Raw genomic sequence first — 25,890 nt, forward strand, 5'->3', positions numbered from 1 at the left:
AAAACACTCTCGTTCAAAAGTTCACCCGCGCCTGTTTACGCTTCTCTCCTATTACGTGACACGAGATTTGCGCGTGTTATTTTACGTCGAGGCTAGCTGAGGCTGCGGATCTGGAAAGCGCACGCGATGCGCTTTACGTCGCTTCTCCTCGTTGCCCTGGGTTTCTAATCATCGAGGTTCAGTAAGACAATCCGCGAGGACCGTTGTACCGGCACTTGTTCTCTCTTTCTCTCTCTCTGTCTTTACTTTTTTTTTTATGCTCTTTTGTTTTCTTTCTATTAGATTCAGCACATGGATGAGAACAAAAGTTGGCAGACGACTCGTATTAAGTGAACGATCCGGCGTCTTTAGCTGCACACGGACGAGTAATTGAGGCTGTACTTTCCATTTAATGATATACAAATCTAGCCTGACTTCCGCTTTCCATTCGACCTACGTCACCGTTGCGCCGATGACTCAAGCCGACCCTGACTAATTCCACTTGCGAGGTAAAAGGAAGGGGATAAGTAGACCGTGGAAGAAAAGAATCGCCGAGAAATCTCAATCAAAAATGTCGCTATCGCTATCGCGAAAGGTCTCCGCTTGCTTTTATTGCCGATAAGTCGCGAATGAAATCCAACTTGTATCGTCGCCGAAGAAGCCGAACTACGTATTTATAATATGCTCGTCTCAGCGAATCAATCCGGCAATGTACTCTCGAATTAGGATATATCCAGGACGAGTCTGCGAGTAACATGTATTAGCATAGTTGACGATTTACTTTGTTCGAGTACACGTTGATGGAACGATTAATTTCTTTGTGCACGCAGTTGTGCGAGCTCGCCTGGATAGACCCTCGGGATATGTCGTACGCGCCAATTCCTGTACACGGTAAACGTTCCTTCCGCTCGTCGTGCTTGAATTATCGACTCGAGTTAACTCGAGTTGACGAGTGTCGCTAAACGTTACGCAAATGAAAAGCATCCGTCACATCATGTGCGTTTATCGATTTAACGTTAGAGCGTGTTTAATAATTTTCTACTTCACTAAATAACTGGGAAAAATTATTTAAAAAACGCGTTATTACATTGTTATAATAATATGAATACAGTGGAGGAAGATTAAGCGTTGAATGTAAAAAATGAAAGAGAGAATTAGTGGGTTTTCTTTTCGGAATTCGAGTATTTCACTCTAAACGTGGGAAAGCGTGGATAAAAGAAACGGATTAGCTTTATCTCCTCGAACTTTCACTCCCCGCTTTCGTTTCCTTTTGATTTATGCGCCTTCGCGAATTTTTCTTTCTCTTTCATATTATTCTAATTTACGTTAAGCGACATATCAGCTTTATTTTTAGCACGAAAAATGTGACGTTGATTATAAAGTTCCATCATTCCATCGGTACCAACTCTATTTCGGAATATATTTGTAAATTATTAGCAGGAACAGATGACACACGACGTGATTAAGAGCGCATGACACTCTCCGCTTAAATATATTGTCAAAAAATTGTGACTGCATGTGCGATGCAAAAATATCACTTTAGAATAGCTTATATCTTTTTTTTTTTTTTTTTTTATTTTTATAACTAGAAGAAACATTTATTAGTTACTATATTGCGAAAAAATCAGATATTTTTTTTATTTGTTACCAAGATTTTAACGAGTGTTAATGTATATATTCTGATATTTATGCTACGAGTGTCATGTTCTACTTGACATATGCTACATACGTGAGAATAGGATCGGTGTGACATTTATTAAACGCTTTGTAACGTATTAATTTTTCAGCGCATTACATCAACTTTAGGCTTTCACGAAGAAAACTTGTAAGGTAGTTAACATGCTGGCGACCTAAGAAACTTCAACATAAACACTCCTATCAAGCAATCTGACTTGGAGAGAAACTAAATTTTACAGGACAAAGATAACTGAATACAATTGTGGCATATTTACAGCGTGAGTATCTTCATCCTTTTCTTTTAAGTTTTTTTTTGTTTTTGTATAAAAAAAAAGTGTTAAGATCTACACCCACATTAGTTTTACATCTGTACAACTATAGAATCATGTCTTGTTTGTATGAATAAAAGGTTTCTAAGGAAACGTTGCGTAAAAGGTTTACCGAAGACAATTAAATGACACAGATACTTTTAATGAAATATTAATTACTCGCAATTAAAAAAAAAAGTACTTAGATGTATCTCAAGAATATTAAAACAAATTGTACGAGATAACATTTTTTTTTTTTTTTACAGATATCGGAAGGAAACTTCGAAAACCAGGCATTAATTTTCAATTCGCGCCTGTCTTTCATTGCCTCGTCGTCAAGAAAAGTGTTAAAAAGAGTGAAAAAAACGAATAAGTATGCATGAAAATTGCCGAGCTCTCCATGCGAGGTTTTCGTCGGCAAGGATATCGATACGTCGATGATGGTGCGACGCAGTAACAGGTTCGTTTACGCGCCGTTGCGGCGGCGCGCGAATAGCGGGGACGTGATTAGTTGGCCGTCGTGCTGACCATCGGCGCTGATTGGCTCGCGAGCCTAGCGGCTTCGCTCCGCGAACGGCGAACGGTCGGGGCGAAGTAACCCGTGCCTGGCCGCGCCGAGTTCGCGAGACCATTCGTACGCAATACGCGACGTCGTTTGCGCGCGGCCGACGCGCGTCGTTTTTCATCCGCCGAACTATTCGCCGGTTCGAGCGATCGTCGTTTCACGATCGGGAAGTGTGCTGGCGAGCTCGTCAAAATGTGACCGGATGGTTTTCCATTTCACGAGGCACCGGCAGACAGTCTTTCTCTTTCACGGCGGCGAAAGGAGGGAACACCGGCGAGAGCACGCTTCGCGAGGACTCGCTGCTGAGGGCGAACATGATCTTTTCGTGAGGAGCAGAACGTAAGTGCAACATGCTTCTTTCGATATTATCTACTTCCGAACAGTCCCCACCCTCCCTTTTCGCGTTCTGGAGAGCAAAAAGAATTCGAGAGGCTGCTCCGCGCCACCGCCATTTTTCTTGGCGGTTTAGCTTGCTTCCGTTTCATTTCAATTTTTTTTTATCATTGTCACGCGCAAAGTTGTTTGTCGTAATCGCCTTTCACTTCGCGCTAACGCGCGACGTTTGGCGACATTGTTAAACGGTTGCCTGGGAGACCGAAAGGCACGAGGAAATGTTCGAAATTGTCACGATTGCGATCGCTGATTTTAAATGCGAGCTATTTAGGGAGATGTGAAAATAAATTCTCTCGGGGGGGAATCGAAATCGGGGAAAGTCGATCGTTGAACGATCGTTCTCTCGTTGCGTGAGGAATGCTAATGGAATTCGGATGCGCGGCGAAGTGAGGCATTTGTTTAAAATATAGACTCTTCCATCTCGTTAAGCGACGCAATTCAAACTGCTTCGCGCGCGGCAAAGCGCGCGATTCGAATTTTCGCCGAGGTAAATTCACGTTCTAGTTTACAACAGACTCGTATTATTTTACGGACTGAAACGCACGAAATTATTTACTGATTAAAAAAACATGAAAATATTCTCAAAATCGTCTTATTTAAATATTAAATATTTATAAAAATGCGTAATTATATGGAATATTACATATATTAATTTTTATGTGCATTATTCAGTCTACAATTTTTTGTATTAATTTTTGTAACGTGAATAATTATTTTGAAAGCTAATTTGTAATTTAAAACATTTTATCGAGTCTGTTGAATAATGCCGGGTGTTTTTTTTTTTTTGTAATTTGTAATTGTACGAAAAATGAAATTATTCTTTTGACGTACGTCTACTGAGATAAACGGAAAAATAATTATAATATTTACCAGAAGAAATTTTTTAACGGACATGGAGAAACTCTAATCCGTACCCTGCAACGTGCAAAATTTGCTTGGTTGATTCGAATGAGGGAAACACAAAGCGCAAAACAACGAAACAAAATCCGAATAGAGTCAGCCGATACTCGAAACAATTTTCTCCATTCACACGATATTCCCGTCGGCTAGTTAAATGCGTGCATTTCTCAAAGAAAAACCTGCCTGTATAAAACTGGGTCGACTTTTTAGCGAAACTGAATAAATGCGGTATTTCTATAAATCAACTGTTTCTAGAAGAGAGGAAAAAAAAAGAAAAAATCCGAGCAAATCGGCTAGATTTAAAAAAAATTAATATTTAAACTTTATGAAATAAAGAAAAAATTTATATTTTCTTGCGATACGTAAAAGATGAAATTACCATTGGCTTCCCGGTGAAAGGAAAGCTTTTTGGCGCGGCCGTATGCCCTCGGGAATTGCGACGACCGTTCGGTCGCCACGGCCCGCTGCATTGTCGCAATTCGTCGAGAACGCGGGAGCGTTTTTCTTGTCGTAACATTAATCTCACCGTGCTTCCGGGAGATAGCCTGGATCGCGAGCCGTGCCCGCGAGCACGCCTAGAACAGCCGCGAGCTTTTTGCCCATCGACAGGGCCGGGCTTGACCCTTTCGGCGCAGCTGCTCTCTAATCGTCGAGAGGAAAATACGGATTTCTCCGAGAGATTCCGCCCCACGCGCCCGGCCCGTTAATTCATCGCGTTTCCCGGTGTCGGATTATCCATTAGGCGCATTAGGAGTGCGTTTCGCGCACGCAGCGAACCCTCGCGATCCGAAAGCCGATACGCGAGAACGAAGATGAAATCGCGAGGAAGTTTACAGCTACGATTTATCCCGGGGTATTTCGTTCCGCGGGTGAAATTTTCTATCCAGATAATAACGTCATTGAATCTAACCGGCGGGAATTAAAACGATCTGCCTCGATAAAGGCCGCCGCTTGAATATCGTTTCCGCACGAACGGGCCGAGGCGTTATTAAAACAGAGGTACTTTCGTTTTGACCCAGCAACCGATCGGAGGGACGTCCGAGATACGCGAAACTAAGGCATTGACCCTATAGTACGAAACCTACTTTACGTAACGCGTATACACTTTGTATGCGTTCGTCCAACGAACTATTCTTTTTTAAAGAGTATATCCCTGTATTAGAAATTTATAGGCAGCTATTGCGTATCCGAGAAACCTCTACAATACGGCATTTTTTTTTTTTGAAATCACATATTCTATTTCGTCAGACGATAAATCCAGATATAACTTCGCTCGGTTCAATATGAAGACAAAGGTCTGTTAAATCTCGTCCTGTTGGCCGCGAATGTTGAGTTCTACTTTTTTGCGATGAGATTACGATTACGAAGTGCAAGGAAACAGAGAGCTCGGGAGGTTTAATAAGACTGCACTGTGGAGATGCGCGCTGATCTCAAACCGATCGTCATACCTGATGACAGATTACAAGAGACTTCTAGGCACGAAAGTGAACTGCAGTTGATTCGATTCTTTTGAACTTTTTTGGGGAATTTTTCAGAGTAATTCGTTCGCTAAATAGCTTCAGATTAAAGTAATATTAAAATTTTGTTGAACATCCTCTGATAAATCTCTTGAAAATCTTTTCTTTCTCTTTTTTTTTTTTTTTTAATAATATTTGAATGTTTGAAACGTTTAAAAAATTTGATGTAGACGTCATTTCTGTATTGCAGGATTATTTCAAGTTTCTGTTGCACACGTATTATTTATTAGCACTAGATCTTTCATGTTGATTACAGATATTTATTGTATAAATGTACGTGGTATATTTGCAATGATCGGACACGCACCATCGTGTTATATTACTATGTATTAAGCATCAAACAAACCTGTATCAAGCAATCGCTCCATTTTACGATTATGTTACCAAGGCTGAAACTTCGTTCGATGGTCTCTAAAGAATCTAGAACGCACGATATTAATTATTTATTGGAATATGAAAACCTCCATAACTTTGTAGTTATTCGGAATTTTATTACTAATTTTTATATAAATTATATCGAGGTAAACGTATAAATCTCAAGGATCGAGAGTTGTTATAAGCATATATCAGAAAAATTGCTTCGTTAATTCCTGCGTTGTCAAAGAAATGACAACATGTTTATGTAACGTGTAATTAGGATTTTACTTGCGATTAGAATGCTGTAAACTTTATATGGAATTTAATACATTATTATTTATAGTAAAATATCTTAAAATCTTAACAGTAAAGATTATCACAATATTCGTAGCTAAGCAATTAAAATTATTCGATTGATTTCCATTCCATTTTGTTTATTATATATTTATTAGAAAGAATAACTAAAATTCGTAGTTAATGCATTTTTACAATTAATTAAAGTTAAAAATTTACAGGTAATATTTTGTAAATATTAATATTAATAACGGGCTTACTCGTAACAGTAAATTTGTAGTCCGCAGTAATAAATTCGTGATTGTCAACGACTATAAGTAGAATATTAATTATTTAGAAGAAAAAGATTTGATGGAACCATTTCGTAGAGTTACGTGTAATTATTTGTAATTCCGCAGAATACTTGAGTAACTGCTTTGCAGTCTTTTATCTCGTAAAAGTGCCGTGTATAGTCTTAATGCAATTGAAACTTTCGACTTAAAGGCAACGAGTATAAAGTCTTGAGTAGCATAATCGATATTATGGCTGATGCGTATCATCTCTTATGTCCCCTGCTCGTAGAAATGCTTGTCTATAGAATGTAGTTAGGGCAGTTTACGTTCTACTTTGCCACGTCATTCATGATGTAAATTATAAGCAGATGATTATTGCTGATACTTCACATAATTACATGCCCGATAAAACTTTCTTCGAAAAAAAATTTTGCATCTCTTGCGATCTCTTTTTTTTTTTTTATTAAAATGCATCGAGAACTTTGATGGGGAAAAAAAAGGAAAAAAGCCGTCCGTTTACCGCGCTCGCTTAGCGTTTAAGTAATAAAGAAAAAAAAACTTTATATTTGCCAAATAATTATAGTGAAACGGCTAATTAAATAATGTAATGAACTTAAAATGTTCTGTACCATTTGCAACGTCCCGTGTTGCATGGGTAGCGCGTGAAAATTACGAGAGGCGAAAAGCTTTATAAACTGCACCACGTGTTAAATGCCTGGCGGCAGCAACGCCCTAATCAAACTGATGAGAATATTAGTACGGTACGGAGTTTCATCAGAGAGAGCCAGATAATTGCATTAGGAACTTTTACGAAATTTCCTTGCCGTTATTACGCTGATTATAAACTAGAGAGCAGTCGGTCACTATGAATTCATCGGCAGGACGTAACTCCGGAGATGGAAATAATGTAACGCTCCGAAAAGAGCTGAGAGAGAAAGAGGGGAGGGGGGGGGTCGGATGTAATATTAATTTGACGTCGCGCTGACCAGATTACGACCGTAAAACGACGCGAGTTTGCATCCCGGGTCGGTGGACTTGATCTAAAATATATTTAAAATGTCACGAGATTATTCTTGAGGTCAAAAGTTACGGCGCTTTAACTTCCCCCTCGTGCGCTTCTGCTCTTCCCGTTTTCGTACGCGGAGAAGTTTTCCCGGATTCGGTCCGACCGGGACGGCGAATGCCTATTTATATCGCGGCTGTTAAATTCTCTGCGGTGTACGATCCGGACCGCAGGGGTCTACAGGTATACCCTGGCCGAATCGTCGAATTAAAAAGAGCGCGCATCCTTGGCGGTCGAATCGATCTCGCCTCGTTCGGCCTCCGCACGGCGAACTCGCTAATTGCCGGGATTACCGAATACGCTTCAGGCGCGCGATCGCGTTGCGATATAACACGTGCGACGAACGTAAATCAACTTTGATTTACGTTAACGCCGCGAGTTCGTCCGTTATATATCGCTACTGCAGCTGCTAACGCCGCGGTCTGAAACGGTTTTAAAGGAAAAAGTTTCCCGTTGAACTTTTATCAGAGCGAGTCGCTAAGATCGGGATCGAAAATTGTATAGAGACGGACCCGCCCGAAGGGAAGACGTCTACTTTTAAATAAATATCAAATCGAACTGACCGTATTGCGTGCGTCGTTACAACTAATTAATTCATGCAATTTAATTATTGTATTATTTCAATGAACATACCTTTAGTCGATTCACCGATCACGATTGTTAGAGCACAATTATAATTACACGCGTTTCGGCGAATCGTGTGATGATAACGCGTCCGCGTTTGTCGTCGGAAATTCTGGCAAAGTGCGAGAGACACCGCGGAACCGTCCTGAGAAGCCGGGCGCGTACCGAAAGCGAGATCAGAAGCGATTGCGCGGTCCAGTTCTCGGGTGGATAACGTCGGAGATTAACGTGATACGTCCCGGTAGACGCTTAGGCGCCGTCGGCGTTGAAGTGCTGGGTGATACGCGAGCCAGGTGTAAATAAAAACCGCCGTAAGCGCGGCCGAGCGTAACGACCGCCCGGTCTTTCCTTCCGCAGTATTGTCAGCTGGCAACGTTTGTGCCGATCCCTTTGTACGCGCTCGGCCATGGTTACCTTTCCCCAGAATGCCCTCCTTATTTGCATAAAAATTTCGCGTCAACGGGCGAGGCCCGGGCTCACGATCCCGAATACCGCGCTAATGGAAAAACTCCGGCGGCCTGAGAAGGGAAACGATCTTCCGCGTCGCAGTTTCGCGAGTCCCACCCGAAGAACGGAATCGGCGGAGGGCGTATCTCGCCCTTCGGCCGAGAAAGCGTGACACTCGTCAGGTTTAAAGCGAGGCTTTAACGCAGTGTTTAAGCCGCTTATTTTTAGGCCGCGAAACGAAATGCCAAGGCGAAAATAAATAACAGCTGATACTCCTCGGGTTTTCGTGAAACGCGGGGGACGCCTCGCGCGTCGGGCTTAGAAGCCCCCATGGCGATCAATTCCGTAGAACAAACAGTCTGGGAAATTGAAATTGCGGAGCCGACATATTCCGAAATTAATTAGAATTGAAAAGTTTAAGCGAAACGAATGTAATTGATTTGCTCTTCGAGAGATTCTCACGCGTGCGTCGCGCGATCGTACGCGAAGTGAACACAAAGCTGCATTTGTTGAAGGCACAGATATTTAGAAGTCGACTGCAACGTACAGATTGGGGTATGAACAAATGGTTTTGACTGGAAAGTTAAAATTGGTACCGAGTTCGATGCACCAAGACGCGTTCCGCGACCGATAAGTTGATATCGAGCCCGTTAACCGGATACGCTTAAAGTACACAGACGTGGGGCATCTGTTTCCGTTTAAAAACTCTGCTTAATCCTCCCGGTAATCATCGAGGCTGGTTGTTTATCAATGATGTATCAGGGGGAAGCCCGCTTTTTTACCCGCTCTTCAAAGTTCGCTGAAGAACAGCAACGCGATTTCAATCTCGGAATATATTTTACACATGATTCTCGGACGTTAAAATATTTTGAAACTTTCTTTAAGGTTTTTTTTCTTCTTTCTTTTGTTAAATATTCTCAACGTATTATTTTTCTTTATCGTTTGGGGTATCGATTAGAATAAAAGCGGAAAAAAAATTAGATCTCGAGATATGCGCAAAGGAAAAAATAAAAAAATAAAAATAGAACGGCCAGTGTGTCGTTTAAGGGTCAAGAATGAGACGATCGGGTTCTAAAGAGGCTTTCCCCATCGGCCTCGTTCGCACGCAAACATGTTCACCCGTTCCGTGGCGCGATTTCTTTTTTTTTTCTTTTTTTTTTGTTTTCTTTCTTTTATCCCCTCGGTGACGCGAGTTATAAATTTTATGATTTATCCTCGCTCCCACTCGCGGGGCGAGTGGGCCAGAAATATATACGTGAACGGGCACCGGCCATTATACAGCCAACCGTGTATGAATTACGACAGTGTGCATGCCAGTGACGTGCAGTCATCGGCCCGACGGCCCGATGCCGATAGCCCTTTGCCTTGGACCCTATACTTAGCGGATAATCGACGCGATATACTGCGCTTATTAGCGGGTATAATAAGCCACATGCCGAACCCACGAGGCCTGCGAGATTCGCCCTGGCGTTCCGTTAAGTAGCCTGGCCCTTTCCCTTTCCCGACCCACCTCTTCCCTCCCACGGTCTTTTCCGTCTACCTCTATTTTACTCTGGAAAACGAGATATGAAATAGTTCCGGGGTGTCCTAAAAAAGGAAAAAAAAGAAAAGAAAAGCCCGGTGCACGACGACGGTACTTGAAAATTACACGTCGAGACCAATTTGATTGTTACCAAAGAAAACACGGTTGCGTTTGTTCTATTTTAAACCACGATTCTTAACGAAGAAATCGAAATATTCCGGGTATTACGGAAAATAATAAATTATTATATCGGTGACTATATATATAATTACTTTTATTGTGTCCACCGTTAATAAATTAGGGGGAAAAAAAATGGAGATGCCGGGGATCGAACCCGGGGCCTTTCACATGCAAAGCGAACGCTCTACCGCTGAGCTACATCCCCCGACAAAGACTGATTGCGATTACAATTACTCTTATCGCCTTTGCCGAACGTTCGAACGTGAAACGAAAAAAAAGATTAATTACTTTGTAGAAACGAAATCTATATCTCGATCCCACGAATATTTTAATACCTTTAAGGTTTCAATCTAAGTCGTGTGTATTTGATTTGAATCACGAGCTAGCTTATCGGCACCTATTACTCTAAGAACAATATCATTTTCGTAAGAGGGTAATACCAGTCCACGTTCAACAGATCGTGCCGATATATTACTATTGTCTTACAGAAGATACTTTTGCACCGGCGAGATCGAGTCGTAACTATTCACTGCCCTGGCAATTGCCCCTTCACGATCGGTGGAAAGCAGGTTCGCGATTATAGAGAGCGGCAAAGGGCTCGCGGAGAATCAAAGGACTCGCCGGGCATTCATGCTCGCGTCCGAGCTGACCCGGGCGCATAATGCACCATTGTTATTATTAGTTTTTTTTTTTAATTATTTTTTTTTATTTTTGCAATCTCGAGCGGGATGCTACGATCGCTCTGTATCATTTCCGAAGAATCTCGCAATAACGTACCTCGCTCGTCTTTTGCGCAAAACAAACGCGCCTGTCCGCGAGGCACGAGACGACGATCAAGATCGAGAGAGTCGAGTGAGCGTCTCGCGAGCAGTTACGTAACTGTAATGTTAATTAGGGAAATAACAGCGCTTTCGGCGCAGGTTATCTGTCGCTCGTTTAATCGCGCCTGATTATCCCGGCCGTGCGAACGTAAGATTACCGTATCGAGTCTTTGTTAATTGCCAATCACGCCGTCGCGTCGTCTGTGTTTATCGAGTTACGCGAGCTCGTACTTCTGTCGAATTTAATTGCGCTACGTACGGCCGGCTTTGGCAAATAATGGTCGAACGCGCGCGCACACACGTCCGTTTGATTTTGCCAGCGCGTATCTGGTATCGGCAAATAAGTTCATTAAGGGGAGGGCAGGGGAACGTGATCGTACCACCCGGAGCGTCACATACCGCGTTGTGTGCACGCGCACGCACACCGCGGCCGGAGGAGCTTATGATTAATTATCTCCTCGGCTTCGATGCAACTTATAACGACGATCAACGGCGTAACCCCGCCGCCCCGTGTGCCAGCCACGGGGGTGAAAACGTGCGGCGACATATGGCGCGACACGTGCGACCAAACAGGCCGGCTCACGCACGAGGGCGGCAATAACATTTTTCACATAAATCCGCTAAACGGCCCTTCTATTTCGGTGAAACCACGTCCGCGATTGCGTCCCTAACCCCGGCGGGACATAATTTTCAAGTTTACTCCTCAAACGGGGTACATTCGGGTGGGTTTCGTTACAGTTACCCCGCCTCGAGGTCTACCGTGCTACACGCTAAGAGAATAGTCCGCTCGAAGCTCGGCGCCCTCGTCTAATCGGCCTATAACTAAGTTGCTTCTACGCGAAACTTTTCAACACTCGTGGCGCGGCACGTGTATCCCTACTGCGATGAGTAGTAGTTTCTAATTGATCGCTGACCGATCCAATTACGGCGAACGTTGAACCGGAAGTAATTTCGACCGCGAGGAATCGCGAGAAATTAGGAGGTGGAATTGGACCGGTTTGTTAACGTTGCGGTTCTCGTTCTTTTTTCTTTTTTTCTTTCTTTCTTTTTTTCTTTTTCTTTTTTAAATATAAAATGCAGATCCTGATTATTCTAATGGCGAAACAAGCTAATGAAGAAGACGTCTCTCAAACAAGATACCGGGCAAGTTTTTATAAGAGCATTTTTTAATCAACTTTGCCTTTCCCCGGTATTTCTTACGTTCGAAAATCGATAACGAGTCCATTGACTTGAGTATTTTAATAATATCACATCCGAGTGTACTTCTCTGCTTCATATCTCGATTACAAATGACTTCGAAAGCGCATCGCCGTTTGCATTGTTGGAAATAATTATTTGATCGCTGCTGCGCTCTCGCTTGGACGTTTTCGAGCGCGACGAAAGCATCTAGCCGAACGGGCTGCGAAAGAAATTGAAATTGACGCGACGACGGATCGCCCGTGTGATCGTTGATCCGGAAAAAAAAGGAGAGAAAAAAAAAAAAGAGGGCGGTTCGACACGGCGGAGACCGACAGCTTCTCGTTCGCCGTCCCGGCAGACGTACATACTTCTTCGCCGATCGTTTAACTCGTTCCGCGCGATAAATTGGACACCACTTGACGTAAGGAGAGACGGCATCCCTATAAGCGTACATGAGAAGTAATTAACCATTAGTACGAGCGACCGATCGGCGCCTGCGGACCTTCTGCGATGCAGAAGCTGCCGTAAGCCTTCGCGCTACCCGTTTATTGATAATATCACTCATTACGGCCTGCAAATTATAACGTACGCCTCTCATTACGTCAATGGGGCCTTCATAGACCGGCCGTCTACTTGAATTCGATTTTATTGAACGCACCTTTTAACGTTCATTATCGATGCACGCCGTGCCTTATTGGTGAACATATTGATTATACAGGATGGCCCCCTTCGCGTCATCGTTTTCTGGCGTTTTTGTTTCCCGTTCCCCCTTTGTCCTCTCTTCTCCTTTCGGAGAACGCGGTTTCAAACTTTATCATCAAAGGCGATTACAAGCAAGATTATTTTTGTCCCAAGGATGATTAAATTTGCGGGCGATCGTTCTTTTGATTTATCGTCTTAATTTTTTCTTTTTTTTTTCCTCTCTAACAATTCGGAAAATCTCGAATCGAACCTCCACCGAGGACGAGCCGCCTATTTTTCTCGTGCAGGCAGGTAATTAGCCGACCGCGCGTTAATTATCGGTATTCGCGGTGTATTTTGTGCGCGCGGGATGCACCTGGTAACTTCCGGAGTTACAATCGGACAAAAAGAGAGAACTAAAAGAGAGCGACCCTGCTTCCGTTTCGTCCTTCATGCATGCGCTGCGAATAACAATAGAGACCGCAGTGTAAATGCACAGCGTTTATTCGTATCCCGTTCAAGCGAGCGGGCCGAGCTGCATGCTCTGACAGCGATTATTCTTAATATCCCGTAATTATCCGTTTGTTGACACACAATGCAGCTTAAAGTAACATCATCACGTAGCGAGCACACGTTGCGACAGCGAAAGTGGTACACATTCCTCCTCGAGGTGCTCTAGAAACGTCTCGCGTCGTTTCATGCGTCGCGTAACGCGCCCGAGTAACTATTCGCGAGAAGATTTAAAGAGTGCGTCGACGCGAGCATTGAGGATTAATTAACGCTCGGCGGAAAATATAAAAAGGATCGTCAATTTACATATTAGATCGTCGTTGATTTACGAGCACATCTGTGTGAAAGCGCAAACGCAGAGTTAAAAGAACGACGGAAAACGCAGCTCGAAGCCATTAAACTGTATATTTAACATTTTTCAAATATTTCTCATGGGTGACGGTGCGCATCTTTGTGCGCGGAAAAAAGAACTTGCTAATTAGGCGAGGGAGAGGGAGGAGCCGAGGAAACGTTCGTCCATTCGTGGGTTAAAAAAGTGTACCTGCCGAGTTGGAGGAGATGCAATCGCGTGTAATGATCTTAATGATAGTTCATTGAATGCCAATCGCAGGAAACGCAACTCGAGGGAGAGGGCCTCCGTCCTTCTCGGGACGTTTCTTATTTACGTTGAGTGAAATGCGAGAATTGCAGACCGTGTCGTTTTACATCGGCGCTGCAAAAGCAACGCGACGTCCGACGCATCGCGTATCTCGCGATTTTTCAATGATCGCGAAACAGGAATCTCGTTAAAAAGGACACTCCGTATGTGCGCCGGGATTTATACGAAAAAAGTATATTGAAATTGCAGAAATAGTATTTTTTATTTCACTAGAAGAAACCTTGCGCACGCCACGTGCACGATATTTTTGAAGAGACCATCTCAATTGCAAACTACGATAAGAAAAAAAAAAAAACCATGCGACTCACCGATCTGCATGAGCTTCAGCGGAGGTGTAGAGTTCTGCCGGTGACTGTAACATAAAATGGAAAATATTAATGTAGACAACTATATTGGTTAATATAATTAATAAAAAAAAAAGTAAAAGATTTTATTTATTAAAGATTTTGTAAAAGAAATTTTTGCTCACCTAAGAGTTGCTCCGCCGATGCAGGACACCCGTCCCGGGCCTGCTCCTCCTCTCAGATGGGACGTGTCGAGCCATCCTTCCGCGCACTGGACACTCGCGTGAGCCGCGACCGTGAATTTAGAATCGCGATAACTACTACTTATTTAACACTGTTAATCGCACGATGCTGTTACGACACTCCCGTTTGAAAACAAAATCGTATTAAAAATTCACTCGTCCGAATACTTTGCGACACTACCGTAAAATCGACCGACGAACCGACTGCGGTTCGTATAAATACTTATATCGGCGATAACGGCACTGTAATATCTGCAACAGAAAAAAAGATACAAAATATAATTAGTGATATACTGTAAATCAAATTAGTCTTAAAAAAAAAATTCTTTACACGTTTCTAAATAATTTATCAATTAAATAATTAAAGAGAAGTTTCCTATCATCGAATAGCAATATGTTATTAATTTTCTGTAAAGCCAAAGTGATTTTTACCTTCGAGTTGCTGCGTCGATGCCCGATGCCTTTCCGAGGCCTCCTCCTCCTCTCAGGATGTCTAGAATAGGTTGCTGTACTTCGGCTTCTCCTCATCTGAAACAGAAACGAGTAACAACGATTATTAAACGATATTTGTCGGTGTGTCCTAACCGCGTGTTCGACCGATAGCCAGCGCGCTCAAGATTATCACGTAACTATCGCGCGATGAAATTTATACTGAATATTCCATCCCCTATTACTCGCAATATACCACGGATTTCTACCTGCTCGATACGTAGCTCTGTTAATCGGTCAAGTCTCACTACGACCGAGCTCCGTCCGAACGACTAATATCGAGCACTAAAAGACACTTTCGCCGGCTATGCTCGGAAATTTCTGGCCGACAGAAACGCTGTTAGCAACAATGAAAGCTCATTTTCGATCGGGTTGCCCGGAGCTTGACCCGAAGAGGGTCCACGGCGATCGTTCGATACCGCCCCGGTGATATGCGTATAATAAACGGGGCTCAAACTTACTTTAAAGGGACGGGAACTGTTCGCCCGTATTCTCCACGTGGAGAGAAGAGTGGAGGATGCGATTCGTGCCGGGATACGACTCCATATATCGAATAATCATCTCACTTCCGGTGCGACCGCGTGCTCTCTTAACCACGTGCTGTATAGTCTACCTGTGCCGGATGAATGAGGTGGGGGAAGTCACGTAGCTCGCGCTCACCGCTAGCCGCCTACCGCTCGCACCCCCACCACCTATCTCCCTACCTGCCACCCCCCCCGCGCTCCCCTTGCACGTCTCTCCCTTACGTAGTTTAACGCGCTTGTAAAAGAATTTATTTTATTTCAATTAATCGCCATTTTTACGCGGCGGATTCTAAGATTTTAATCGTTTATTTAATTACTCGCGATTTCTTTTCCTAACTTAACAGGGAAATGTTTTTAAAAATTATATCTTAGAAAGAGAGATAGATCTCTGAAAATTAAACGTTCCGTGTATCGTTCTAAAATCGGAATGCATCGTTACTGTCTCTTGATAGCCATGCGGAGCGCGGTAAATAGGATTTAATAAATAATTTTCTACTTGATATAATTTTTTAAAACTTAGTGACGAGTCCTTTTTTTTACGGTGCAAACGTAAGGGTCAAATTTCCTTTGGCTGTAATAGAAATAAATGAAGAATTAAACGAACGGGGAGAAATACGAGGTTGTGCGTTTAAGGAGATGCTTCTACATGGAAATTGAGAGAGAATTAAAAATAACCACGTTGTATCATGCCGGCGCGCTGAGGAACGTGGACGATGCTTTGATGTGACCGGTCGAAATATGCGATATGTAAGCAAGCTTGCTCGCAGACTTTAAAATTAGTCTACGTGCTTTGTCTTTGCTATGCCCGCCGTTCGTGTAGCCTCGCATTTATCTCACGTCTATAAACCGCCTATAAAAAAAAGAAAAAAAAAAAAAAACTGAACAAAAAGAAATGAATAAATACGTGGCCTTTCGAAAATAATTAATTATTGCGCGGTTTACGTGAAGGGTCTCGATATATATTTTCCCGGCAAATTTCCATCGGTTTATTCCGCATCCGTCGCCGCAAAAGATTGCAATCAGTCGTGGATGTTTCGTATGCCTCGTGCCGCGAAGAGAATCGGTCATGTTTGCGTAAGAATTGTCCGCGATTCGCATCGAATCGTTTGCGAAAGCGCTGCGATATCGTGAATAATGTATAGCACGCGTGTAATATATATGTTCCTTTGTGTCCTTCGCCTATTAAAATTTTCACTGCGTCGGCCAACGATGACGTTTCCCTCGCGGAAAGTACGTGAGCATTCGCGACGATAAAGGCTCGTTTCCGGAAGAGGATGCGTCATCGGCGGACGCAAGAACGCAGCTGAATCAGCGTGAAATTAATCGGGCCGCAGCGATCGGCTTCGACAGCCGATCGGGATTAATCCGGCGGGAATGCCGGGAATCGCTGGCGCAACTGAATTAATTCCGATACCGCGCTCGCGCGCGGCGATGCGCTAATTGTATTTATTAGTGAATAGGCCCTTTGTGCCACGTCGACCTCGCGGTGCGTATCCTTCATAGCCGAGCATCCGCTGTCGTCCTCGAACCACGAACGTGGAACGGCGTTAATGAGAACGATTGAGCGCGGCTTCGCTGAAAACTATCCAGGCGCGAAAACGAATAAAGGACTTATAAATTATTTATTTAAAAAAAAATAAGAGAAAAGGGACGTTAAATCAGCGAAACATACGTTTGAAATTCGTGCATCTGCATCGTGCTTTTTGTACGAAAAATAAAGGAGCCGTGACTTTTTATTCGCAAATTAGACTCGAAAAGGAGTTTTAATTTTCGCCACGTCTACTTTTTTTTTTTTTCAAGATTCTGTTTATTCAGGTAGATGTGTCATCGGGGAATGTGGAAAATGAACGGCGATAGTAGATAAAGGGAAATAGTTTACTTCGGTTATCGCGATATCGCGTGGGGGAGGAATCTATGATACGTGGCGAGATTGCGGAAATCTAAGCGTATCGCGGCAAGCATCACGAACGAATTAAGAAGAAGCGGACGGTCCCACAGGCACGGTCTCGATGATGTCACGAGTCTGGCAGGGATCAATCGGAAAGTCAAGTCGTTGTAATTGCGACAATCGCGAAGGCTCTTCCCAACGAGGCACCCAATTCATCCTTCCCCTTGTACCATTTCGCCCTTTCGTTATTTTCCCTTGCACGTGTCTCAAGTTGATTTCAGTTTTATTTCTGAACATTTAAGTATCGTTAACGTTATATTACATTAATATTAAGATTGTCGCGTCGGAGATAAAAATTTCCATAGTTCCGTGTTATTTTCAGCTTCCGATGGAGAACCAAGGCTACGAAGGGGAGTCGCGTGTAGTAGAACCGTCCACTCTCGAGTTTCGCCGACGCGATCACCAGCTACGCGCGGATACGAGTAACGTGATCGATGGTGCCGCTGTCGCGAGGAGCACGCATCCCGAGGGTCACGTATACGAGGACATCGCAATCGACGCTGAGACCGACGCGCGTGAGCTTTCCGTGCGGACGGCCTGTTCCCACGAGTCCCGAAATTCTCGCGAGATCAAAGACGGCGGATCGATCGATCTCGCTAAACCAGCCTGGCTCAATGGACCGCCGTCCTCCGCGAACGATCAGCTCTTTCAACAGAGCTCGACGCTTTGCTCTTCCGCCAGGATCAGCACGAATCACGATAGCGTGACCAATTCGTCGCGGGAGACGTCCAGGACGAGTAACGATTGTCCTGAGAAAGCCTCCGGGAAATCTCGCGATCTCTCGTCGCTCTCCCTCGCCGGAGACGTCTCTAAGTACGTCTCCCCGTCGTCTCGTGCAGGATGCGAGGACTCGTCGCGAGACGTTTTGGCGATGCAGCCTGATCGCCGTCCGAACCGCAGGCGCCGGAAGAAGGACTGCAAGCACTGCAGGAGCAAATTAACCGACGCGGGCTCTTGCGAGAAGCTGGACGAGATGGTCGGCGGCAAGAATGCGATCCTAAAAAAGAACGGAGATAATCATCGTGACAGGTACCCGGACGCGCCCGCCCTTCTATTGCGGGAGTCACTTCTCAGGCCGCAGAACGTAAAGATCTATCCTATTGTGACGAGAACGAGCCTCCGCGATATCGGCGCCAAGAGAGGCACCTCGGCATTTCCCGCGTCTGAGTATGGAGTGCACGCGATAGAGAATCCAGCTAAATTGCTGCTGAACGCGGAGAACGACAGGATGCTGGGCCACGTCGTCGAGAACAATGCCCAGAACAAAATACTGGGCTTATCGGGAAATATGACCGACATGAGGATTAACTCGATATACTCGCAAGACCGTTGGTACGGCAAGGAACCGCAAATATTCTACACCGACGTCAAAGACCAGAATCCTTTTCAGGTAAGTCCTACCGAATGAGATCGGGCTGTCTCTTATTTTTATTTCGTATCTTCTTAAATATTAATATAAGATTTACAATTTAGTATTTCTTTTTTTTTTTTTAAAGAAAAGTATATTTAAATTTTGTTAACAGGAAACTAAAATAATTATTGAATTTCTAAAGAACAGTGAAATTGAGTTGAACATTAAGTTACGTACTAACGCGGGGACGCGAATTTAAAGTCGTTGTAAGAAACCGGAATGAAATGTTGGGGGAGAAGAGCCGCGGCACCGTGTTCGTTCGACTAGTTTCAGTTTAACGATTGCTTCGTAGACAGGTACCGTTTAGTTGTTCGCGAAACCGCTACGCGGCGTGTGGAACCTCAGGTTTCTCGTGTTTAAAATTCGACGAAGAGCCAATATTAAGGGGTTCCGCGGTGCCGAAAGCATACTTACCTGGCGCAGAGGCTACCGTGATCATGAAGGCGGTTCCTCCAGGGCGAGGCTCTTCCATTGCACTACGGTCGAGCTGACCCTTGCGAATACCCCTAAAGTGGGTATCTCGGGCGTATAATTTTTGGTAGTCGGGACTGCGTTCGCGCTGTCCCGGAATAATTCAATATAAACAGAAAAACTTTTTTTTTGACAGCATATCCTACGCGCGGAACTTGTAAACGAACGTTTATTAGTTGGTTAATTAACTCCAACTTCCAGAGGAGCTATTTAAAAATAAAAAAAAAGAAAGAAAAAAATTTACGTGCGAAACCTGTTTATTTAAAGAACCTGTTAGGTGGACGGTAAAAGATCAGGCGATGACGCTTCGCGGGTTCTTCTTAAAAGACGGAATTAGATCGTTACGCGCGGACCCTACGGTCTCGCGAGTTTCGTTATCGTTTCGCCGACTCGTCCGGCTATTGTGCAAAAATTAACATCCGGGTGACACGCGTACGTGCAAATGCGAAGCACCAACCGTTCGAACGCGTTACGTCACCGCTGCACACGTGTCGGAGCGCACGCATGAGCGCGGGTGTAGGAGAGAGGAAGAGAAGCCTGGTTTTTAAAAGCTTCGTGACAGGAGCGGTCGATCGGTATCTTTGACATTCCGCGGCGGAGCGTGCAATTGCGGCCGTTTTTACGTCTCTCTTATTGCGGGCCGTTAAACGAAATTGTTTTTAATTGGTGGCAATCAAGGAGATCGAACCGAGCCTTTAAATGCAGGTGAAGTTTGAAATGTCTAACTGTTCGCGTAGAAAAAAGAAAAAAAAAAAAAGAACAAGTGTCGTGCAGCACGTCTAAAGTGTGGAAAAAAAAATATACATATATTCTTAGTAATAGAGAAATATTATAAAAATATATTTCGAATAAATCTAGTGGACGTCCAGGAATATTCGCCGGATACTTAACTTGATTGAGAGTTCTGGTCGACACCCGGGGGTCAAATATAGATCGCGAGCGGATGATTAGAGCGATAAATAAAGTGGCAAAACACGACCGGGCAGGAGATTGTGGCGAAGCGGGCGTTTTGGTGCCACGAAGGGGGGTCATATTCGCGCGCGAGCCACGAAAATCACGGGGAGCTGACAACCTCCGGGAAGAAGAGGAGAAAACGGCCGCCGTCTGGCGCGGCACCGACGTAAAGAAACAACACGGAGCGGAAGTGGAGGATGTCTATCTATAGCCCGGCTTGATCGCGACGGCGACGAGCTTGACGTCGTCCAGCGACGCGTTGGCAGCAATTACGAAAGCGCGTGTTACAATTACAATAGGCCGCGTTTTCTCGAGAGGCTCCTCGCCCCAGCGACGGCGGTCGTCCCATGCATCGACTACTCGCCCTTCTCGCCACGCCACAAATGATAATCCGATCAACGCGAAGGCTAGAAACGAAGGCCGCACACAGGGATATAATTCCTTTGACGTAGCCTACTTCATTTACATTTTATTACGCGAAAGCGCGGTACCTCTCTTCGCAATTCGATGTTCTTGGATGCATAATTAAAGCGTCAACCGCAGTTACCGATGAAACTTGAAGACAGTGGGATTTATATTTTACGACGTCCGTTTTAGATCCATTTCTCTTCGACAAGTTATTTTATTTTATTTATAATTTAATGTTTTTTTTTTTTTTTCTTTTTCTTTTTAACTACGTCGCGTTTCTAGAATTAGATATGTCCTGCTCGTCGAGTCGAGGCCTATTTTAGGATGCGGCTCGTTACCGTTTTTCCTTCTTGTTTCAGAGAGCCTATTCCCTGCCGGCGCGGACGCACACCCCGACCTCGCAGAACCGCGTCAATTTACGTCGAAGCGTCAGGAACGAGCCGCCACCGCATCCGGCACGCCTGGACAAGCACCGTCGCGGTTGGACGTTGCACCTGGCTCGTCCCCTGAAGGCATCCGGATGTTCAAGTCCACTTGTGCCCCTGCTGATAGTCTTGCTGCTCCTGCTGGGGATCGCCGGGGTCGCACTATACATCGTCTTTGGTAAGCAAAACTTGTAAGCTAACAAGCTTACTTATTTCTGTACTGTTAATTATTTTTATTAGTTAATTTATTAATTAATTATTTTTTTTTTTTGTAGAATGGGAAATGTGAGCTTTAAGCGCGACTTCACAGTCATATTCTTTTGATTCGAATATTTATTTTCCCCGCCGTGAACTCGTATGAAGCTCTCCCTCGAGCGAGATGGAAGAAGACACGTCTGAGTCGCGCGTCAACGTTTTATTGCTTATGGAGTAACAGCGGTAGCTCGATGACGGCTTTGATGAAACGTTAGAAATAGTTTGCCAGATAGATACGCGCTTGTTCGAATGAAATATTATTCAGCCCGAGGTTAATCGCTCGATCGGAACGTTTATTGATTTATCACAGTAGCTCAAATCATCTCGCGCCAGCGTGCTGTCTGCATTCTGACTCGCTTCCGTATCGCTTCGTCGTATGCACTTCAGATCTTCAATTCCGCAGCATCAACGTTTTCAGAGACGTTTGATTTCCACGTAGCAGAAGCTCGTTGAAGTTTTCCCATAACCGTCTACCCCTTTGTTCCGTCTGTTACTGGCCGCTTTCCTTTCAAGGAAATACAGCCGACGCGCTTTCCACTTTGAATCTGATTCAAACTCAACAGCCACATCTCGACTCTGCTCGGGACGGAGAGTCGAAGGATGTTCTAGATCAAGAAACGCACTCGCTGCGTCGTCTTGCGTCGACTTATGCCTTTCGAAAGAAAAACGGCTATTATTAGCACGTACAACTCGTCAGCGTGTAATAAAGTTACAGGCTCCTCGATAGTTTACGACTATATGGAACCCAGTGACAAATTTGCAAGTCTTTATCGTGCAAAATTCGCTACGTGCGGGGAGCCTCGCGTGCCGAGACGCCGTACATTACCGGGAATATAAACGATACACTCGCCACCACCGGCGCCGTCGCCTTATCGGCCGGCCAATTAAAAGTATCTGCATCCCGCCAGCTGACGGCCGAGGTTTAATTCGGCGTAAAGCGTGGCAATTGTTCCAACGAGATGAATTTAACCGCGGGGTCAACAGAACGTTTCGTCCGCGCTGGGTCGTTGAAGAAAAACCGGGGCTGCGCGCGATGGCACGACAAAGACGCATTGTCGCGCGCGATGAAAAGTGGCGAGAGCCAACGACCGTGTGTCTCGCGGACGTTCGGCACGCCTGGAATTCTCGAGGCTCGAGAGAAAGTTCCTCCAAGAGCCGCGTTCCCTTCAACCCCCTAATGACGCGAAGGGGACACCGGCGGATCCTCCATTTCTGTCGGCGTTCTCCACCCCTCGACTCTCCAATTTTTTTTTCTTTTTTTTTTTTCAAAGATTCATGAGAAGTCGAGATAGCTCCGTCTTACACGACGAATTAATCTTTCGAATTCTTTATTCGTCAACGATAAATGGGCACTGTCGATTTGCAATGCTTATACAAAAAAAATGAACTATAAGATTTAAGTATTGGAGAACGTGTGACAATAGCTTTACTACTTTTGTCTTTTTTTCTTTTTTCAGAACCCGAGAAGCTTCAGGTCATCCAGCAGTATTTGAAGTCGACGACGGGCAGGTTGACGGGGCAGAACGTCACTTCCGGCGAACCGTTCACGCCCTCGATCCCGCACGATATGTCAAATTTAACGATTGCGACAGCCAACACGACGACGTTCACGTCGACAACGGCGGAGACGATCGCCGAGAGTGTGTTCGGCGTCACGGGCGCTTTTTTAAACGGTGACCCGTCATTTCCGGGGAGCTCTTCGCCGCTGAACGAGACCGCGGAACCGGAAGCTGCGAGTCAGAACATTATTAATGCGACGAGATATTGCGACGATTGCCTCCAGGGCGAGGTGTGCGTCGCCCTCGCCGACGAAGAGGTGCCGATATGCAGAACCCCCGTAGATCTTGACGATCCTACCGGATGCGCCGGTTTCTGCCTTGTCAGTAAGCAGAAATGCCATCGTCTCGACGTGGATGCTTTCAGGTTCGTCGCTGCTTATTTTCCATCGCCACGGGATAATTTGTCCCGCTATTAACGGACGGCAGGCAGTAAATTCTTTCCTAAGCGACGACGTTGTTGGCAGGAGCGCCTTGTAGTCGCATCACATAATTTTTTTTTTTTTTAATTATTAATTCAGTATAATCAACTATCAATTACATTGATGGCCATTATTGAAATGCAGAGCTTTATTTGTATTAATTAACTTCACCGATCACCAATTTGTAATCCATTTATCTTAACTAGTTTTCTCGTTTCGCTGAAGGTGCGTGGAGGCAGAACACTATTGTTTAGACGACGAGTGGACTTGCTCCAACACCCTGTGCATCCCCCTCGACAAGCGTTGCGATGGCCACATGAACTGCTACGATCATTCGGACGAGTACGATTGCGGTAAGTTTAAAGCATTCGAAAAATAAGAGGCGCCGCTGAAATGCTGTTATCCGAGCTAATGGCCGGCGTCATAAAATTGGAATGCGAGCTAGCGACACTCGTTCATGGACTTGAATTATTGTAAGCCGGCCGCGTTCGTCGGGGCGCGAACTCGTCTCTCGTTGAAATATATCACCCTGCCCTCGTTCGTAGTGACCTATAACTTTCTGTTATCGGCTTTTCTTCTTTGCCACTATTTGCGAGGCTTCGGTTTGTCGGTATATATTTTTTTTTCTCTTTTTTTCCCTTCAATCTGAATTCCGCGCCGATCGTATTTTTCACGTTAAAGCCGAAAAACGCAATCCCAAATTAAAATCGCTCGATATCTATTAACGAACTTGATAAAAAGCGGTGCAAATTGCGAATTCTTTTTATTACCGTTTGATATTTCGATTTTTGCCGTCCGCATCGAGACGGGTTGTATTTTTGCGACGTTTTTTTTTTTTTTTTGTACCGAAGGCGCCTTATTTGTGGTATTTAATGTGGGCATCGAGGTATGCAAATACAAAGTACGCGAGAGCAAGTGGTATGTGATGCTATCGGCTTACTAGCCGAAGTAAACTACATGTTCTTTTTCAGGCTGCAACCTGGAGACGCATTTTCAGTGCGGTAACGAGACTTCCTGCCTTCCGCTAGAGAGGAGATGCGACGGAAAGATAGATTGCTGGGACGCGACCGACGAGATTAATTGCACGTTAGGTGAGCATTCCTGCGTTTTCTCGTGATAACGACAGGTCCGGCGACGAAGTGTCAAAGAGTTCGACAAATGAAAATGTTACGCTATGCATATTGCAACGGTGAAGGAGTAGTAATCTTTCTCGTCGAGCACTCGGCGGCATAAATCTAAAATGAAAAAAAAGGAATCTTAATTTATTTTTAGAGATACTTTACTTTTAACCAGTCTTGGGTTATATTTAAACGTCTAAGACTATTCCTGCGAAATATAAGCGAGAAAGACGTTTGTGTAAAATCTTACCTTGCATAAAATCACGGCAAATGATTTAGTAGACCTTTCTTCCACACCGCTTGAAGAATATTCTTTTTCACGAATTTATTTTTCCTTCGTAGGTCGTAATCTTGGTTGGTGTGAGTACATATTTATATTTGAGATGCACGTACATTTTATCTGAGTCTGCACGCTGAATCCTTAATGATGCACGAGTTTTATTAACAGTTAAGAATAATATGCAATTATTTATGGTCTTCCATAATGTAGCATTAAGCACTTCGACATACATGAAAAACTAATCTATATTTTTATTCAAATATGCTTGTACTCACCGCATTAAACATGTAGGCGTAGCACGTAGAATATTTCAGAAAAAAAAAAGACAACTCGCAGACAAAAATAATTTGTCGTATAAATACGAGTTAACAATTGATCGTACAAGTCTGTCACTTTTATTAAATTATTATTCAAGAAAGTCAACGGCAAGTTTTATACTACGATAATCGTAACTGATAAATCTTTTGTCTCCGAGTTGCTAAATATTTCATCAAAGTATTGAAACAAATACCGGCTTAAATAACAGCTGTTCTTTACAATTTAGCCTGCCCATTGGACAGCCAATTTACTTGTAGCAATGGGGAATGCATTCTGCGAGCTCGCTTTTGCGATGGATTAGCAGACTGTAGCGATGAATCGGACGAGCCTCACGGGTGCCAAGGGCGATGCAATAAACACGAGTTTACATGCCAGTGAGTCCACATTAAAAAGAAAATTTTCTACAAAAGATAAGACACGATAATTAAAAATAAAAGTAAAGTATTATTTTGTCGTACATTTTGAAACAAATAATAATGCTGCGTCTTTATAAAAATAGAATATTAAACATTCGAAAGACGTGAATTCTAATATTTTATTTTAATACATATAACATTTTTTTTTTTCTGTTGCACTAGAAACGGTAGATGCGTTACGAAAGGAACGAAGTGCAATGGCATTGACGATTGCGGAGATGGTTCAGATGAGAGACACTGCAAAGACCGGTTTACTTAGTATTTACATATGAAAGAACACATTGCCAATCAGAAAAGAATTAATACCATATTTTATACAAATAAATGTATGTAATGTATATAGAGTGTTGTATAGAGCCAGAAAGATGACAATATATATATTGAATTGCATTATTTATTAAATCTAACGCCATATATCCTTT

The 25,890-nt window shown here is 43.8% G+C and overlaps 1 protein-coding gene and 2 non-coding genes across 6 annotated transcripts; 2 read left to right on the plus strand and 1 right to left on the minus strand.

Moving 5' to 3' along the window:
- Nucleotides 1–21: 21 nt before the first annotated feature.
- Nucleotides 22–25,858, plus strand: LOC139111038 (uncharacterized). 4 transcript variants are annotated; one of them, XM_070671075.1, is made up of 12 exons: nt 29–181; nt 283–488; nt 1,767–1,934; nt 2,231–2,868; nt 17,757–18,824; nt 21,038–21,281; nt 22,816–23,281; nt 23,562–23,689; nt 24,308–24,427; nt 24,797–24,814; nt 25,279–25,426; nt 25,631–25,858. In XM_070671075.1, the coding sequence occupies exons 5-12, from the start codon at nt 17,763–17,765 to the stop codon at nt 25,725–25,727; spliced, it is 2,283 nt and encodes a 760-aa protein (XP_070527176.1). In that variant the 5' UTR covers nt 29–181; nt 283–488; nt 1,767–1,934; nt 2,231–2,868; nt 17,757–17,762; the 3' UTR covers nt 25,728–25,858. The 4 variants fall into 4 exon arrangements, with proteins under 4 accessions (XP_070527179.1, XP_070527178.1, XP_070527176.1 ...); XM_070671076.1 differs by having other exon boundaries at nt 45–176; XM_070671078.1 differs by lacking the exon at nt 25,631–25,858 and having other exon boundaries at nt 22–181; nt 24,797–24,901; nt 25,279–25,397.
- Trnaa-ugc (transfer RNA alanine (anticodon UGC)) lies at nt 10,232–10,303 on the minus strand. The gene has a single exon. It is a non-coding gene; the product is annotated as a tRNA-Ala (tRNA).
- LOC139111166 (U1 spliceosomal RNA) lies at nt 19,252–19,413 on the plus strand. The gene has a single exon (XR_011547156.1). It is a non-coding gene; the product is annotated as a U1 spliceosomal RNA (small nuclear RNA).
- Nucleotides 25,859–25,890: the final 32 nt, after the last annotated feature.

Source organism: Cardiocondyla obscurior, linkage group LG22, assembly GCF_019399895.1.
Source record: "Cardiocondyla obscurior isolate alpha-2009 linkage group LG22, Cobs3.1, whole genome shotgun sequence".
In the NCBI taxonomy this organism is placed as follows: Eukaryota; Metazoa; Arthropoda; class Insecta; order Hymenoptera; family Formicidae; genus Cardiocondyla; species Cardiocondyla obscurior.